The following is a 17,608-nucleotide window of genomic DNA, read 5'->3' on the forward strand; positions in this document are numbered from 1 at the left end:
AGCTTCATGCTTCTTTTAGAGGAAGGTGATGGCTTAAGAACATACTCACAAATTATTTGTTACATCTTCTTCCATAACGCACAGCCGAAGTCCCCTCTCCCTGAGTATGGGAGGTGACTCCCTTCTGGTAAATAAAGCACAGCGAGAGGAAAAACAGAAATTCCATGGAGAGGGCCAGATTCCTCCTGCCTTCAGCCAGCCAGGGCTGACACTCCCACCAACAGTGTCCTGAGAGAGCCCTTCTGCGGAGGTTCCCGCCGACCGAGGCCCTGGTGCACATCTCAACTGCAACTTCAGGAAAACTCTGTGCCCAAAGCACCAGCTAAACTCACATCCCCGACCCACACAAACTGAGACCACATGTGTTTACTGCTTTAAACCATTAAGTTCTAAGGCAATTCCTTACATGGCAACAGAGACTAACGGAGCACAAACAATGTAAAATCTCTTCATAATGGAGGAGGGGGAACCTAATAAATACAAGATGATGTAAAGAGAATGAAGGTAAGGGCAGTCACTGTCAGTGCCTTAAGGTGACCACACATTAGAACGTAACCCAGCAAACCTTCAGATAAAAGTCTTAGCTAAAGGTCACTTGAAGTAGACTTTACCCTGTAAGTATTGAGAGAGGAAAAAAAGGGATACTCTATCTTAATTTTCTTTCAAGCAATAAGAGGCTAGGGATGCGAAGGCAGGAAGAAGAAAGAAAATGTATTCCAGCGGATTTTTAACAGGAGGGGCAAGAAAACATGTGTTATGCAATTGAACATTAACTGTAAGACAAAATCACAAGAAAATTTGTGAATATCTAAGTGCCAAGTAGCAAATCACACTGAAAGCTCTACGTTTGATCTAGTTGATCTGCCCATAGTGTTCATTTTTTTTTCTTATCCAGGAATAAACCAGGATACACAGGGCCTTAAGACTTTTTGCAGCAATGATGCTTACCGTGACAGCAGCCCTGGCTCAGAGCTGCTGTGCTTTTAATCCTGATTTCTTACCATAGATTTCGGCCAAATTTGGCTTTAGCTCCCTTCGCTCCTCCATAGACACAAGATGCTCCTGCTTCTCTCAGCTTTAAATCTATCTGGGACTCTGTTTTCTTTCTAGGTGTCTCAGTCCTGTGGTCTCACAGTTTAACTGAGCACTGACACATAGCATGAGCTTTACAGTGGAGCAACTGTCCTCTGCTCCCACTTCCAACCCTGAGTCCCCGAGAAAGACCGTCCCTTATTTTTGGCAGCAGAGCAAGCTCGGTTCCTTTGGTACTTGTGTTTGCCCGGGGAGTTCGCTTTACAACTGTGGAAAAGATCATTTATATGTATTTGCATAATGGCAATAGTGTATTTGTTTCATCAATGGATCTTCACTGTGAAAACAAAGGGACACATATGGAGTGGCTTCGTTCTTTATAATGAAACTTTATAGTGAAGGAAAAATTGTAGAAGGTTAACACTGCTCTTAGGGTAAAGTTCAAATTCCTTACCCAGACCTACAAAGCACTGGCTGCTTCCAGGAGCATTTGTCTACCCTCTCTTTCCCTGGGTTCTTATTCTCCTATTCACTCACCAAGCTCCACCTATGCTCTTCTATTTTCTAGTGTTCCAAGCAATGGGTCTTAGTAGGGAAAGTGCCATTGCTATTGCTAGGCGATATTCTTCATACCTGTAGGGGTATTTTTGGTTGATGCAATGATTACAGGGTATTTTTACACATAAGTACATATTATAATAATTTATTTGACTGTAAGTTGCTTTCCTTTGAGGTCTCCTTTATATGATACTGGAGAACACTCTATTTCTCTATTTAGTGCTTTTTTTGTCTGTTCAAGTGTGAGAATGGGTTATATTTATAATGTGTGAACTTCATCTTGGAATAGTAAAAAAAAAAAAAAAAAGAGTGGATGGTAGAAGTCAAGTAATGAGTGGCCAAGGCTGGGGAAATGCAAAAAGGATTTCAGCAGGTGTTCACAAAAATGTGCCCAATTATATAGCCATGCAAAATGATTTTAATCACATTCATTTTGACCTAATAATGGATCAGTCACAAGCACCCCAAGGTTATCCAAATATAGTAAATCAGAGTGCACAAGACAGATGGTGGAACCCCAACCCTCCAGGACACTGGTCAGCACAGTGTGTCCCATGCTTTTAATTTGTGGTTGTAGGAGTCCTCTGGAAATAGGGTTCATCTGACTGCATAGCCCTGGCCCCTCTCTGGTGGAACTCCCATGAAATAATTAATTCACAGGCAGCAACAGGGCAGAGTAGTAGCAACTAGAGCCTCAGTTTCCATATCCGAAAATGGGTCTCATCCTGATCTCATAAGACTTTCATGGGACTGCCTAACACGCATTACAGCTGACAAAGGTATTTGCTTAATAAACACCAGCACCCTTTCTTATCAAAGACCACAGTGACATCTTTCTCCAAGTTCTGAAACCACTTATTTTCTATATAACTCATTTTGTATTCATGATCTTCCACCTTGTACGATCAGTAACATTTCATATTCCTTTGTTACCCAGAGCAGATTTTTAATTTTCACTGAATATGACAATATGTGCATAGGACAAAGCATGACAGTTGGCAGATGTGTTTGGTGACTAATAGACAAAAGCCACAAATAATAGTATTATCTCACAGATGGCCAAAGCCAAAAAGCCTTGCATGCAATAAATATTTTTTTGATTTATTGTACAAAACAAACCCGATATGAATCCCAGCTGTTATGGATGGACAAGCTGAAAATAAAAATCTTTCGCTGCATAATCATGCCTCTGATGAAATATTTTTGAAGAACCATATAAACTGAAGGAGCTTCACAAGGACAGAAATTGAGCATCTCCTTGTTATTCTCAAATAAAAAATTAATTTTGTGAACTACAGACCAGAAACTCATTGCTGATTTGGTTCCAGATAATAGCCTGGGTGATAAATGTTTGCTGTTGTTATTGTTACTGTGAAATGGACCTGGTTGCATACTACCTCTGAGATATCTCTGTAGTTCTTTTTATTTTCTATTTTGAAACAGAGTCTCACTAAATTGCTGAGGTTGGAATCAAACCTGTGATCCTCCTGTCTTAGCCTCTCGAGTACTGGGATTGCAGGTTTACATCACTGCACCTGCATGAACATTTAAATAAACAGAGTAAGGAAATAAACAGATGGATTATATGGGAGTGGTGTGCATAACTGGGATTAGAAATGGGTCTTTAATCAAGGCCATCTAGTTAGGATTACCCAAGGCCATGGCTGGAGAGGGCGCTGAGGTCATAGAGAGCCAGCACCAGAATGTGACAGTTCAGGGGACAATGGAGGAACTTTAGATCTGATCTTACTCCTTTCCTGAATGTTGAGATAACCAGGAGCCAGGTACAAAGGGGGGTGCTAGGCTTGATGTAGAGAAGTTACCCAATAGCGATCCAGCTTTCCTTTGACATGAACTCACATGGCAAGGAAATGCAGGTAAGAAACTAAGTTTCATAAACATAAACATAATATTATGCAGAACGGAGCCTCTTCAATTCTGAGTGTCAATAACTAAGCAAATCTAAGTCAGTGTTCAAGCTTTAGTCAGAAAACGTAAGCAGCATGAGCTGCGAGATCTCTCTGAATCTTCACGTTCTAAAGAGGCTCTCCATATCACAATCCAAGTAAGAAGATAGCCCCCCAACTGTTCCACACAAATTTGTGAAGATGGAGACAATCAGATGGAGTAAATCTCTGTTTTCTTAGGGAATAAAGAAAGTCATGAAAAGCCATGTGCGACACATTGCTGAGATGGAGTGAATGAATGCCTATTATTTTTCTTCTGCTCCTTAGATGTGTATTCTTTGTCCATTTCCTCACTAAAGATGAAGCTAAAGACATTGTAACAGAATCATATTTTTAAAACTAAAATGATAAAATCTGAGGTTTACTCTTAAATCTTTTAATGAAAGAAAAAATAGAAAACAATAACGAAAGTGTTATTTCTTTTGCCTTGGTTATATGTATATTTGTATGCATGCCGATGAGCATTCTGCATTATCTTCATTGTACATCACATTTTAAAAGGGTTGGAAAACTACAACATAGACCCCAGATAGTGTATTTCTGGTGAGAGATAATCCAAATAAAGTCATAAATGTCTTCAGGAAGACTCATATGAGCCTCATGGAGCCAAAGAGAAAGCAAAGTTCACTGAAGTGCTATGCCCAATATTCAATAGCTACTTTTTAAAAAAGTCTTGCTTTTGTACTGCATTATATTAACTCATAGTGACACTTTCCCCTCATTACAATAGAGTATCCTTTTAAGATTATTTTATACAGCATCCTGAAAAATCATAGTTGACAGAGCAGAAAGAAAAAAAACAAACAATATGATCTGGTTCTTATTTCCAGTCCTGACATTGGCTGATCTGGAGCCTCTTTTGGCTTCAATATTTCCATATGCTTCCCTTTATATAAAATGAAAGAGTCAAAACAATACATGGCTGAAGGCTTCTGTTTTACATGTCTGCGGTTTGGGCTTAGTGAAAACACAGACATTTTTCTCCCTTGACCTTTTCCGGGGCATTTGGACCACAAGGAGGAGAACAAAACATTGCTGCTTGCCTTTCAGGATGGAATTCTGCCTACAACTGAAAGGTATTGCTGAAAGGAAGGGCCTGCGGTGTGCTGGCCTATAACCTTCAACCTAGTAATCCCCAAAGCACACCCCTCAACCGGTGATCAATTAAAATTGTCTTCCTCCAAGCTCAGAAGGCATTTCTTACTTTCTGTTTTACTGTGATCCTCTATGTATTTGTGAAATACAAGACTTCACTTGCCTGCTGGGCCCTTAAGGAATAGATATCTACATGTGTGAGAAAATTGCCTCGTGCGATGGTATTACAAATTAGTACAGCTGTTATGGAGATCAATGTCGAGGCTCCTTAGAAGACTGGGAAGGGAACCATCATATGATCCCAATATACCACTTCTAGGTATCTTTCGAAAGGAACAGAAATCAGAATATTACAGGGATACATGCTTATTCATATTTATAGCAGCACAATTCACAATAGCCAAATTCTAGAGCCAGCCTAGGTGATCATCAGCAGATGGATGCATTGCAGAGCTGTTATGCACACATAAGAGAATTTTACTCAACCATAAAGAGCCAAGTTATGTTATTTGCAGAAGAAATGGCTGGAACTAGAGAATAGTAATGCTAAGTTGCATTAGCCAGACTCAGAAAGTAAAAGGTCGCATTTTTTACTCACAAATGCAAACTAGAGAGAAATTAGGAAACCCAACAGACTTTAGATAAAGGGGGAGAGACTCCAGGAAAGCAATGGAGGGAGTCTAGGGGAGGAAGGGTGGTGGGTAGAGACTTGATGAAGGAAACAGTTCAAATAATGCTATATATATATATGCAAATTATCAATATCAATCTCAGTAACATGTATCGGGAAAGGGAGGAGTGGGTTGGGATCCAGAGAAAGACGCACCGCATGCTGTGTGCATGTATGTTTCTATCCCTATGAGCCTCATTATGATGTATAATCAAAGTGTACAATAAAAGTATATTAAACACTACATCACAGAAATTCATATTTCTAGCAGTCATCTGGGCTGCCATTTGTGAGCTCCTGGGTGATGTTTCTCTGGTAGAATCACTTAAGTAATCTCGCAGAGCAGGAGAGACTCGGTTTGGCAAGCACAAGGCTAGGACTTCCAAAAAGAACAAAGACAGCTTGTGACTTGCCGGGGTGACTCAGGTGCTGGCTCTGTGCTGCCTGAATCAGCTTCTCCAACCCGACACCATTGGAGGTGCCCTGCTTGCAGACATGGCCACGGTCCAGGCAGCCAGACCTTTGGCGCATTGCAAGGGAATTATGCCTTTCTCTGTGTCTGCTGATTTTGTGCCCTGTTAAAGGGGGGGGGGTAAAAACCTCCAGAAAGAAAAATCATAACTAGATCACCATCAAAGCAACAGCCATTTAGTGAGTCCCTGTTAAGTGCAAAGAGATTCAGACTTGATCCTTGAGCTCAACCATCTAGCTGTCTACTCCCACCAGAAGTTTTAACATGGGAGGAAGAGACAGTCAATGTACCAGGAGTTGAGAGGTACAGATATCTGTAGTCTGTGGTGATCGATAAAAACCACATGCATGAAACAGCAGTTGAACTGAGCCTTGAATTAAACATAATATGTATAAAAGACAGGGAAGCAAAGGATATTTCCAAAGGGGGAAAGCCAAAGTGTGAAAAAGTGGAGAGGCAAAGATGAACCGGACCTGCTGGCACTGACTGAGATTGAATGGAAGACACTGTCCTTATAATCTACATTTTACATCCTGACTCTCATCAAAGAAATTTATCCCATCTATCTCACTAAAGTCGTAGGGCTCACAGAGCAGGAAGGTGGTACTTAGCTTTCCCCAGATCTGTATTCTAGAAATTGTATCTTAGACAATTACACTTTTACCACTCGACTGTTCCCCATCACTTTCCTCATGGTTAATATTTCACCCCAACTTCTCGTGTCTTTTTTAATCTGTTTCTGGAGTGAGATGTATTGACCAATTTTTTTGTGTGTGTGGTACTGGGGTTCCTGGAAGCCCTTCTACCTCTGGACTACACTCCCAGACCTATTTTTACATTTTTATTTGGAAACAGGGTCTCCTAAGCCAGCGTGTGCGGCTGGCTTCGAACCTGCGTCATCCTCCTGTCTCTGCCTCCCAAGCACGGGGATTACAAGCGTGCGCCACCACACCTGGCTGTATTGATCAATTTTTGAAATGAGGTGAAATCTAACTATAGGAGTCTCGTGATTGTTTTACACAATACTTGTAAGAGCTGTATATGATAGAAGAGAAGGCTAATAAAATAGGATCTCTATTTTTTTTTTTTTTCAGTACTGGGGAAGGAACCCAGGGGCATTCTACCTCTGAACTATACTTCAGCCCTATTTTTTATTCTTTGTTTTGAAATAGGGTCTTAATGAGTTGCAAAGGCCTCACTAATAGGATCTCTATTTTAATGAAATTTTTAGTGGAAAAGAGAAAGCATTGGCCCATCAAACTATTGAATGAACATTGCTTTGTATTGTAGATTAGCCATATATAGTATTTTAGTTTGAAGTGTAGCACTTTATGTAAAACGATGTGTGATCCCTCTCAGGATCACACCTGGCTTTTGCCCGGTTCAGGCACACACACACACACACACACACACACACACACACACACAAGCATGCACACACATGTACCAGGTCTACACAGAGAATAAAGTCTTTGTTTGCTATGATATATATGTGATGCCACATCTTCTCAGAGCAGGGGAAAATTTTTTAATTCATCATAGTAGGAGGGGCATTTTTTCTTAATTGACCTATCTAATGAGGACATTTTGAATCACTAACTCAAAAGCCTCTTAGAGGTGCGCTGGAGGTTCTAAACCTCCTTTCTCAGACAAACAGATGTGGTTCTTGCTTAGTATATTGTGCATTGCTCAATTTTTCAACCTCAGAATATATAAACAATTAACTAGGTGGGGTAGAAGGAGGCGAGGGCCATCACTGGGGTCTTTATCATTGGATCAGCACCACTGTTAAAGCTGTGCTTTGAGGCACCCTCTCAGGGGTGTTCCCATGAGGGAGCGGTCCAGCTTACCTCGTTCTCCAGGGGCTCCTGGCACTCCTGCATTCCCTGGGAAGCCTGGTGCACCTGGGGGCCCTTGTTCACCAGGGGTTCCAGGTGAGCCTGGTCTTCCAGGCTCCCCAGGAGGCCCTTGGACGGTCCGGACAGATGAGGAGTGGCTAGGAATCTGGTTGAGGATGGCTGTGTACCTGGCCATGTGACCTGAGGTTTAAACATAAAGATAACCGTTATAGCATTTGACAGTCACACAAAGATGGAGAGGACTAGGGCCTGGTATCCTTCGTAAAGTCTCTGAAGAATTCTATTGAACATTGACCAAGGAAAAGAAGCACGCCCCTCCGAAATATGTTGACTTCCCACTTCGAATTTTTTTTAATATTTTACTTCGGATGATATTAACAACTGGATTATATTCAAGTCACATCACACATTTGGAATTCACAGCTCATGTCAGCTTCGCAATAAACATTACCGATCAGAAGTCATAAATCTTATCTTCACCCCAACATTTATCTGATCTTTAGCCCCCCAAGCTGCCTTTTTCTCCAGCACTTCCTCCCTCCCAAGTTGTCTTTTTCCAACCCACAAAGCCTACCCCACCCGCTCACTCAACAGCCCCAGACAGTCCTCTATCCCCAATCATCTCCTAGCTGCCAAGCCTTTTTTTTTTTTTTAAGGAAATTTTACTTGAGCCCCAGCTGCAAAACCTCCCACTAGCTTTATAAAATAAAATAAAAAACTGGCACTCTCTCTCTCCTAACTCCTGACTCAGTTATATCTGGAAGAATGCATTTTAATAATTAGAAGTAGAGATTTATACAGCATTTGGAACCATAGTGTTCAGGAGATAAAATTTTGCCCTATAAATGAATTTCCTTGGTGTTTATTATTTCTAACCTTTTCAAATATTTAAACATAAGTTAAAAAGTAGAAACTATTTTTTTCAGGAAGTACTGATAAAGTATATTCTTTTTTTTCCCCCTTTAGTTTTGCAGTAGTGGGGATGGAACCCAGGGGCATTCTACATCTGAGCTATACCCTTAGCCCTATTTTTTTATTCTTTATTTTGAAACAGGGTCTCACTGAGTTGCAATGGGCTTCACTAAGTAGCTGAGCCTGTCTGTGAACCATGATCCTCCTGTCTCAGTCTCCCAAATTCTGGGATTACGAGCATGTGCCACCACACCCAGCTGCAATATTTTTATTTTTGCCACAGTGAGGATTAAACCCAGGGCCTCACACATCCTAGGCAAGGAGTCTACATGCCTTGCCCTCTAAATTGCATTCAACACATTTGTTCCCTAATTGTCAGTGTTACTAATACCAGGATCCTGTCCCAGAGACTTGGGCTCTCATGGGCGTGTCTACTGACAGCAGGTAAGTGTGGCATTTCTGTCTCTGCTTTTCCAGCTCCATCCTTGGCCCGGGGCTGTCCTTTATCAATCTTCCCACCTGTCATCACTGCGGCTGCATACAGTTTCCCCTCTAAGTCTTCCTAGCATAATTCTTCTGATCAACACAAAACTAAAAACCAGATGACCGAGCTAGCTTGTAAAGAATTATATGGTCACCAATAAATCAAGTGCTGAGTGGGGAGCCTCAGGGATAAAGCCAGGAGCCCAGAGAAAACCCGAAGCCATGTGGAGGACGGCGGAGTGGCCAGAAGCGCGGGCTCTGAGGAGGTGGCGCGCGACCGCTTGGCTTTCCTTTTCCTACAACTGCCTTGACCGGTAGCGCCTCCCATTTCACAGACTTCAGTTTTCTTGTTTAGCTCCCTGACTCTACTGTCTAAAAGTCATTCACAAGATTCCAGAATTCCTAAGGGAAATAAATCAATTTTGAACCCTCCAGTTTTTAGGGAATGTGTTAAACAATCATCTATTTACACAAGGCTTTCATTCTGTCGTGGAATATGGTGAAATCTTTTTCATGTTGTGGCCAGCGAGTCGTATGAAGGCTCAGTCCCTTGCTTTTCCTTCCGATGAGGATCAATCCCATTGCACAGTTGAAATAATGCAGGATATGGCTTGCCTTTGGAAGCATTCGGCTCCAAAAGTGGCAAAAGTTCAATTTCCCTTTTAAAATCTATTCTTTTAAAGATTCTCTTTTGGCATTGAACTGGAATTGCATCGTTTAATTGGTAGATTCTCTCTCCCACACAGAGTTTGGGCACAATGATAGAAAATAAAAAAGTTAAAATATAAGAGCGCAAGACTACTGTGTCCAAAGGCAGTAGTTTCATCCTCTGCTTGCCTTGGTATTTTTGTCTTAAGGAAAATTCTTCCAAGCCCATGTAGAACTTCACTCCCCACCTGCCCCAGGGAAAGAACCAGGTTAATCTCAGAATAGCAGGTGGAATTTTGGACCCAACCAGTAGTGTTTTCTTAGATACTTGAAGGGCAGGGGATAAACATGCAAGATGGGGGAGCTATGGAACTGAATGAACAGGGGGAAGTAATTGGAATCCAGTGCTGTTGAAAAGTTCAAGGTTAAATTGAAGAAATGGGGAGTGTTAAATCCATGGTGTTCTGGTGTGAGTTTTGGCACAATGCCCAAGTGTCATGTCAACCTTGTTACTGTGTGTGTGTGTGTGTGTGTGTGTGTGTGTGTGTGTGTGTGTGTTGTGTTGTGTCTTGGCATAAAACCTAAGAAATAAAAGAACTTTTGGTAACCAAAACATAACAGATATAAAATGGATAAGAAGGAGATAGTGATTTAAATCATGTGAGTGAACAGAAATTAACCTCATGATTCATCTTTTTTTTGTGATTCTTCTTACTGGTTTTTTTTGGGGGGGTTGTCGTTGGGTCTTTTTTGTGATTGAACCCAGGGGCATCCTACCTCGGAGCTTTACCCCCAGCCCTATATTAATTTTTATTTTGAAACAGCTGCTGAGGTCCTCACTAAATTGCTGAGGCTGTCGAACCTGTGATCCTCCTGCTTCAGCCTCCCAAGTACTAGGATTTCAGCCATGGGCCACCATGTTTGGCTTATGAATCATCTTTTTGAAGATAGCATCTGAACACACATCCTGGCAGGTCTCAAGGGCTGACACTTGAAAAGAAACTGGCCCATTTTCAGAACAAAGAAAGAAGATCTGATCTGTCAGTCAAGTTAATTTTCATGGGCGAACCAACAGTTCTTGGACTGATGATACCAGAGCTTGGCTTCTGGACCATGGCTCCAGGGTAGTTTGTAAAGGTCTCCTAGATGGATCACTGGTGGCTGTTTGAAAAGCATACAGGTGCCTCAAGGCAGCTTTGGAGGAATCCTTTGTGGTAGCAGTCATGGGGAAGGCAACTCCCACTCGGACAGTATTGGGACCCAGCCCGGCATTATAGTGCACTTACTCTGGATGAGTTGCTCACACACTTGACGTGCCACTGCCCTCACCATGGCTTGGGACTGCAGGTCGCCCTGGATGGGAAGAAAAGCACACTCCTCAAGCACAGCCACCCCAGGTCTTCCAGGACTCACCCGACTGGACCAAGTGCTCCGTAGGGCTCTTGGGCTTCTAGCCACTGACCCCCGACAGTGCAGGCAGGGGAGCAGGCAACTTGTACCTAGGCTTCAAGGGTCCTGGGTCCTTACTATATTACACAGCTCAACTAAGCATTTATGTTTCCAGAATCTAAAAATGTAATAGTTTTAAGATAAACTTGATAGATGTTTAATATCTCATTTATATTTCTTTAGAGCGTATAAAATACAGCCCTTTCTCAAGCAGTGGCTTGTTTGATATTAATAACAACTCAGGAACATGATAAGCCTATTTTATAGCTGAACAGAATTAAACACATTACCCAATTTTTAACTTATTCATTTATTGTGTATGTGTGTGTGTGTGACCAAGGATTGAATCCAAGAGCAACATGTTCTTGCATTTTATTGTTTTGAAGCAGGGTCTAACTACATTGCTGAGGCTATTCTCAAACCTGTGATCTTCCTGTCTCAACTTCTACCCACTGGGATTACAGGTGTGCACCACCATGCCCCACTTACTGTCCACACTTTTGACAAGGAAATCAATTAAATCTAAGGCCACGACAGTATCTACTAGAGCCAATAACACAACTATATTGGCAGCTGTACATTTCCTGAAAGGAGTAAGAAGGCCCCTAAAAGAGATTTTAGTTCAGTTTTGAGGCCAGTTCTTTGATTCTCTACCTGACATCGTCTTCCAGGGTGCCAATGTTAGACCATAGGGAAGAACAAGAGCCCTGGGCTACTACCTGGAATCTGTATGAAGCTATAGCCCCTCTGAAGCCTTTCATATCCATTATATAATCTCCTTATCAAATCCACTTTGCAAGTTAGATGCGTTTAATGCTCTCAATTTTATCCTGAAAGAATTGAGCCAAGGGTCATTGAGCTGGAGAGTAGCAGATATGCAACGGAAGCTAGCTCTCCTGACCTCCAGCTCACAGGGCTTTTCCATTGGGAAAGATGCTCATGGTCATCAGCTGGGTGGGAGGAGTGGGAGAAGGACTGAGAGGAGAGCAATGAGCAACCCTGGGGGCAACTGGCCGTCCTTCACAGGTGTGTACAATGGCCTGTGTTCAACTGCTGCAGCCGGCAAACAGCGGCCGGGGACTTACCCGTTCTCCTCGCTCCCCCTTTGCTCCAGGAAGTCCCTGTAGACACCAAAAAGTTGCCAAGTTACTTATGAGGCTGCAGTCAACTTAAGAGCAATGATGGTGTGTCTTTGTTTACTTAACCAAGCCATTTTTTCTTAGCTTTGGTAAAAATAAATAAACATCAGGAGCAGAAGAGATGACATCTTATAATCCCACAAAGAATAGATAGCCCCTTTAAGCATTTGAGTCCTCCAGTCTGTCTGTGCAGAGAGATGGCACTGTTTTGTTTATGAGATTGGAATCAGGCAGCAATATGATAGTCACGGAATAGGTCCTTCACATCTTTCCACACTAAACACCACCCTTAGGTATTCAACTCTGCCGATGCTTCACAACTCATTTCATGAATTTCTTCCGAATAAATTGTTTCAGTTCTAAAACTATTTTAATGATTTTACCCTTTTTATTTTTAATTGTTTCCATTTTTAAAGAATATCTCTGAAGAGGAAGGAGAAAATCTTTCCCCTACCTCCCAGCCTAGGAGTTCAAGTATCGGATACGATTAGTGAAATCCCACAGGCTCACTCTGCTTCCTGACCAGTCTGATGGTAATTGATTCCCCCTTATTCTCCACAGTACAGGAGCTCATGTGTACACAAACTCTTAGCTGGATTATTATTGAACAATGTGGCTACTCTTTGGCCCCAAAGAAACTTTACTGTTGTAAAAATTATTGAAAAATGATGCTTGAGTGTTTCTTCAATAAAATTACACTTCTAATACAAAGCAGGTGTCTGCAGAAGGATGTCATTTATTTGCTTAAACTCTGAGGCAACGTTCATTGAGGAATGTTTTTGTAATCTCCCCACAAAGAACTGTGGATGGAATGTATAGATGAAATGTGTCACGCTGTCAGGCGATTCCCTGTTGTTCTTTCAGTTTTAACAGGTCCCAAAGCAAACTCAGTCTCCTCTCTAAAATCTGTTTCGGTTAATATTTACCCAAACTCAAAATTCTGTTCATCTCTTGGTGTCTGGGAGAAGAAAATGCCTTGACACATATTTGAAGATATCTGAGGTGGAATTGCTTGGTCCACAGATGATTAGAAGTTGTGTATGGGAATTGGAGAACGGAGAGAAATGCTCAGTGGACTCTTTCTGAGCAGGAACCAGCAGCCTAGTGAGTTCCTTTGACTCCCCATGTCTATTCAATGCACACATACATGTGCACGCACACACACACACACACACACACAGAAGTATGCATGAACACACTTTCCTTCCACATCCATCCCTTTTACACCAATCTCCAGGTGCTGCCCTTAGCACTACACCACCTGGGTTTTCAGTGCACCCTGATAACTACCTTCCCTAACCAGACTTCTTTCTGCCTGTTTGCCTTCCACATAACTACGAGTCCCCTGTCCCCAGACATCATGGGCAAACAACTTAAGGAAAGCCCTGTGACTTGATTGATGGCAGCTCTTCCTCTGTTCAAAACCACTTTAATGCCAAAATACCCACATGATGACATCAAAGTCCTTGAGTTCAACTCAAAGTTACAATCTCTCATTTTCACATGTCTTTCTATAAAGTGTATGAAAGTTTTAAAACATGAGACACAATATACATACACAAAGGTATCAAGGCCAATCTCAATACTGTGTAAGGGAAGGGGAGGGAGCGGGTGGGAGCTGGGTTGAAGTTCACCGAGAGCTGGGTGCATATATACGCTATCACTGTGAACTTCGTTATGTTGTATGATTACCATGCAGCAACAAAAATTTTAAAAAAGAAACATAAAAAATTATGAAGCATAAATATTTGAAAAAATACAAACAGTAGGAATTTTTTTTCATTACTGAGAATTGAACCCAAGGACATTCTACCTGTGAGTTACACCTTCAATACCCCATCCCTTTTTTTTTATTCTTTATTTTGAAACAGGGTCTCACTAAGTTGCAGAGGGCCTCACTAATTTTCTGAGGCTGGCTGTGAGCCTGCAATCCTTGTGTCTCTGCCTCCCAAGTACTGGGATTACAAGCATGTGCCACCATGCCCAACAACAGTAGGAATATTTTAATATCATATTTACAGTACCAGTTATTTGATTCTAAAGCTTTATTGCTGTAGCTTTTAACTACAAGTCAGTGTTTGAATTCTCTTTGTGTAGATGGCTAATTCCTAAAACTGGATTATAACATATTATTCTACATTTTTTAAATTACCTAGCCACTTTTACAAATATTTACCTGAGTCTAAAATTAAATAGGCATTATAAACCTAGGACTACTTTCTAATTTATCCACCCTTGAGTTTCCTTCTCTTTTGTTAATAAAAAAAATCACTTACTGTTACTGGAAATATACATCCACCTTTTAGTGTGCAAAAGATAATTTGCAAAATTGCAAGTAAGATCAATAATCAATGAAACACAAGAGAATTTATTTTCCCACACACAAATACAAACACACACACACACACACACACACACACACACATTGGTAGCACTGTGATGCTGCTATATGTATGTTTACTTTAAAATTCTTTTACTCTTGTTTGTGTTTAAAATCTTCTTATCTTATAAATAATTGAGGAAGAAATATAGGACAATGTGTTGGCAAGCCACTGAAACTCTCTGAATTTCTTTGTGAGATGAGCTCTTTACGTGCTCTTTGCAGTCCCTTACAAGGCTAACATGTTGTCATCTCAGAACACAGTGATTATTTGGAAATAGGTAACACAAGAAGTGGAAATTGATTAGAAATTCAAAGTCTGTATTCACAGAAGAGGGAGTCTCACCTTCATAAAGAAAGTAGGTCCTTCAGTTTCCATGAGACAGAGCCTGGGCCTAGCTGTGGGCTCCTCTACCTCTAGCTCTTAAGGCTGACTGAACCATGGCAGGCTCTCAAAAACTTGTGCTCACTGAATGAATGAATGGTTGAATTTTACTTCAAGTCTGTATAACTAGCCAATTTATGCTTCATTTCTACTACCTTGATTGAAAAAAGAGTCAGTAGGAAAATATTGAAGATTTACTGCAGTGGTTTTCTAGAATGCTAGAAAAAGTGTTGGTTCTTTTAAAAAATATTTTATTTTCACTATAAAAATGTTTTTGTTGCTGTTACAAAAATAAGATTTACATAGCATTATGCACACCAATTCAAATACTTTTTGGAAATAAATGGACTGGATTTGATCTTCTTTTTTACACCTTAGGTTTTCACACATGGGTAAGTCTCTAAAGAGATACTAGTGTCCACAGGCAGGTAAAACTAGAGATAAGAGTTACTTATATTACCACTAAGTAAATGCTTAACCGAAACAACTTTTCAAGTAGATGCAAAACAAAACCAAACACCAGAAATCAAAAGTAAATATATTTCATATTTTAATATACTAAACACTTTAAATTTTCATAGTTAATACTTAATTTACTTTAACCATGTCCCAAGACATCCCCCTTTCTCCCTTCCTTCCTTCTTTCCCTTCCTTCCTTCCTTCCTTCCCTTCCTTTTCCCTTCCTTCCTTCCTTCCTTCCTTCCTTCCTTCCTTCCTTTCTTCCTTCCTTCCTTCCTTTTGTGGTACTAGGGAATTAACCAAAGGACATTCTACTTCTGAGCTATACCTCCAGTCCTATTTTATTTTTTGTTTCTAAACAGAGTTTCACTAGGTTGCTAAGAGTCTCACTAAGCTGCTGAGACTGGCCTTGAACAACTTGTGATCCTCCCGACTCACCCTCCCAAGGAGTGGGATTGCAGGTGTGGACACCATGCCCAGCTTCTCTGGGTACTTTCAATGTGTTAACCTTTATTAACAGCCTTATAAGAGTGATCATTTTATCTTTCTAACACTCTTACAAGTTTAACTCATGTATTCCTTATAATTACCCTACTACTATTTTCCTTTTACAGATTAGGAAAATGATATATTGAGAACTCCAATAACTCAGCCAAAGTGGTGCAATAGGGACTGAAAAAGCTAGAAACCAGCCCTAATTGCGGGTTCCAGAATCTGTGCTTTGCTGAAAGGGAATACTGCCCAATGCTACTCAATATCTGCTACTCAGTGAAGATAACATTTTTTTCCTAATTTAAACAGAAAACAAGCAAACATACCATCTGAAAAATCTAATTCTAGTAATTCAGAATTAGGTTTCAGTTTGAGAGTCATTTTTAAAACTCACACTTTATTTCTGCATTAATATGCTTTTTGGCATTTCCATTACCATCATTTATTTTATTGGCTTGTTGGAAAATGTTTTAATTTTAGAGAAATTATAGTGCAAAGCTAATTGATAAGGTAAATGGAAAGCATCAACTATTGGCATTTTCTGGTATATAGAGATGTGTGTGTTTAATTGGGCTGAAAATTCCTTAAACTCAGTCTCATGGTGCTTCTTATAACGTAGCTAAAGAACACAGCTAGGCAGTCTCAGTGAAAGATCTTTTTAGTGAAATATTGGTACAGCAAGAAATTATTTTTATTTCAACTTCTCTGACATCTTTCCTTTTGATTTTTGCAAAGTAAAACAAAAACAAAATAAAAATTCTTGAGCCAGCAAAGGCCCATAATTCCACCAAAGTATGCTTTGACGGAGAACACAGAGACCCTGTGGATGTAGGCAGGAAAAGGTGGCACATTTTCCTTTAACTTCAAGAACACTAGAAATGTAAAGAAAGGAAAATACAGTAGGCACATTCACAGATTTGCAAAATTTTAGTGCTAGAAGGAAGAGGAATGGCCCAACTTCCACATGTTAAAGAAGATACCTATTTAATGAAACTGAAAAAACTCCTAGGCTGGCTTCAAAAGTCTTCAGTGACCTGACCCCTAATCTGTAAGAATTATTTTCTGATACTCTCTTGAACATCAGACTAACTAAAACCCCCCTCCCTCCCTCCCTCCTTCCCTCCGTCCCTCCCTTCTACTAAGTATCAAGTATTGAGCTAAGATCTAGGAATATATAAATAAGCAGGGTAAAATTTTGAAGAGACAGACATTAACAGCCGGAAGAACTAAGTTGCCAAGGGGAAGGTGGCTTTACACTAGACGTGCACAGTCTTCAAGAAAAAAGAGCCTGTAGCTCACCCGAGAAAACAACCTAGACACATAGAAGAGTATTCTCAAAGGCAAAAAAGGTCTGAAAGAGTATGGCATGTATCTGGAGAGTTTTAAGGAACTTGGTGTGACTCAACTCCAAGAGGAGGGATGGTCACAAGCCAAGTTGGAGAAGAAAGTGAAGGGCCCACGGAGAAGGGCCATGTCTACAACACTGAACATGTGGAAACTATCCTCTGGAGACAGGAGTCCAGTGAGGGCTTCAGGCCAGGGAATGACACATCAGAGCTGTACTAAAAGATACCATTGTAGCAGCTGAGAAATGGATCCGACCAGGGT

At 40.8% G+C, this 17,608-nt stretch overlaps 1 protein-coding gene across 5 annotated transcripts in view; it reads right to left on the reverse strand.

Moving 5' to 3' along the window:
* COL14A1 (collagen type XIV alpha 1 chain) overlaps positions 1–17,608 on the reverse strand; it is a gene marked incomplete at both ends in the record, with an annotated part of 205,215 nt that overhangs the window by 12,950 nt on the left and 174,657 nt on the right. For all 5 annotated transcript variants that reach the window (XM_080694909.1, XM_080694908.1, XM_080694907.1 and 2 more), the window contains 3 exons: positions 7,645–7,833; positions 10,983–11,049; positions 12,231–12,266. In XM_080694909.1, coding sequence (XP_080551035.1) covers positions 7,645–7,833; positions 10,983–11,049; positions 12,231–12,266 — 292 coding nt within the window. The remainder of the gene's footprint in view (positions 1–7,644; positions 7,834–10,982; positions 11,050–12,230; positions 12,267–17,608) is intronic.

The sequence above is a fragment of the Muscardinus avellanarius genome (assembly GCF_963383645.1).
Source record: "Muscardinus avellanarius genome assembly, chromosome: 4".
Lineage (NCBI taxonomy): Eukaryota > Metazoa > Chordata > Mammalia > Rodentia > Gliridae > Muscardinus > Muscardinus avellanarius.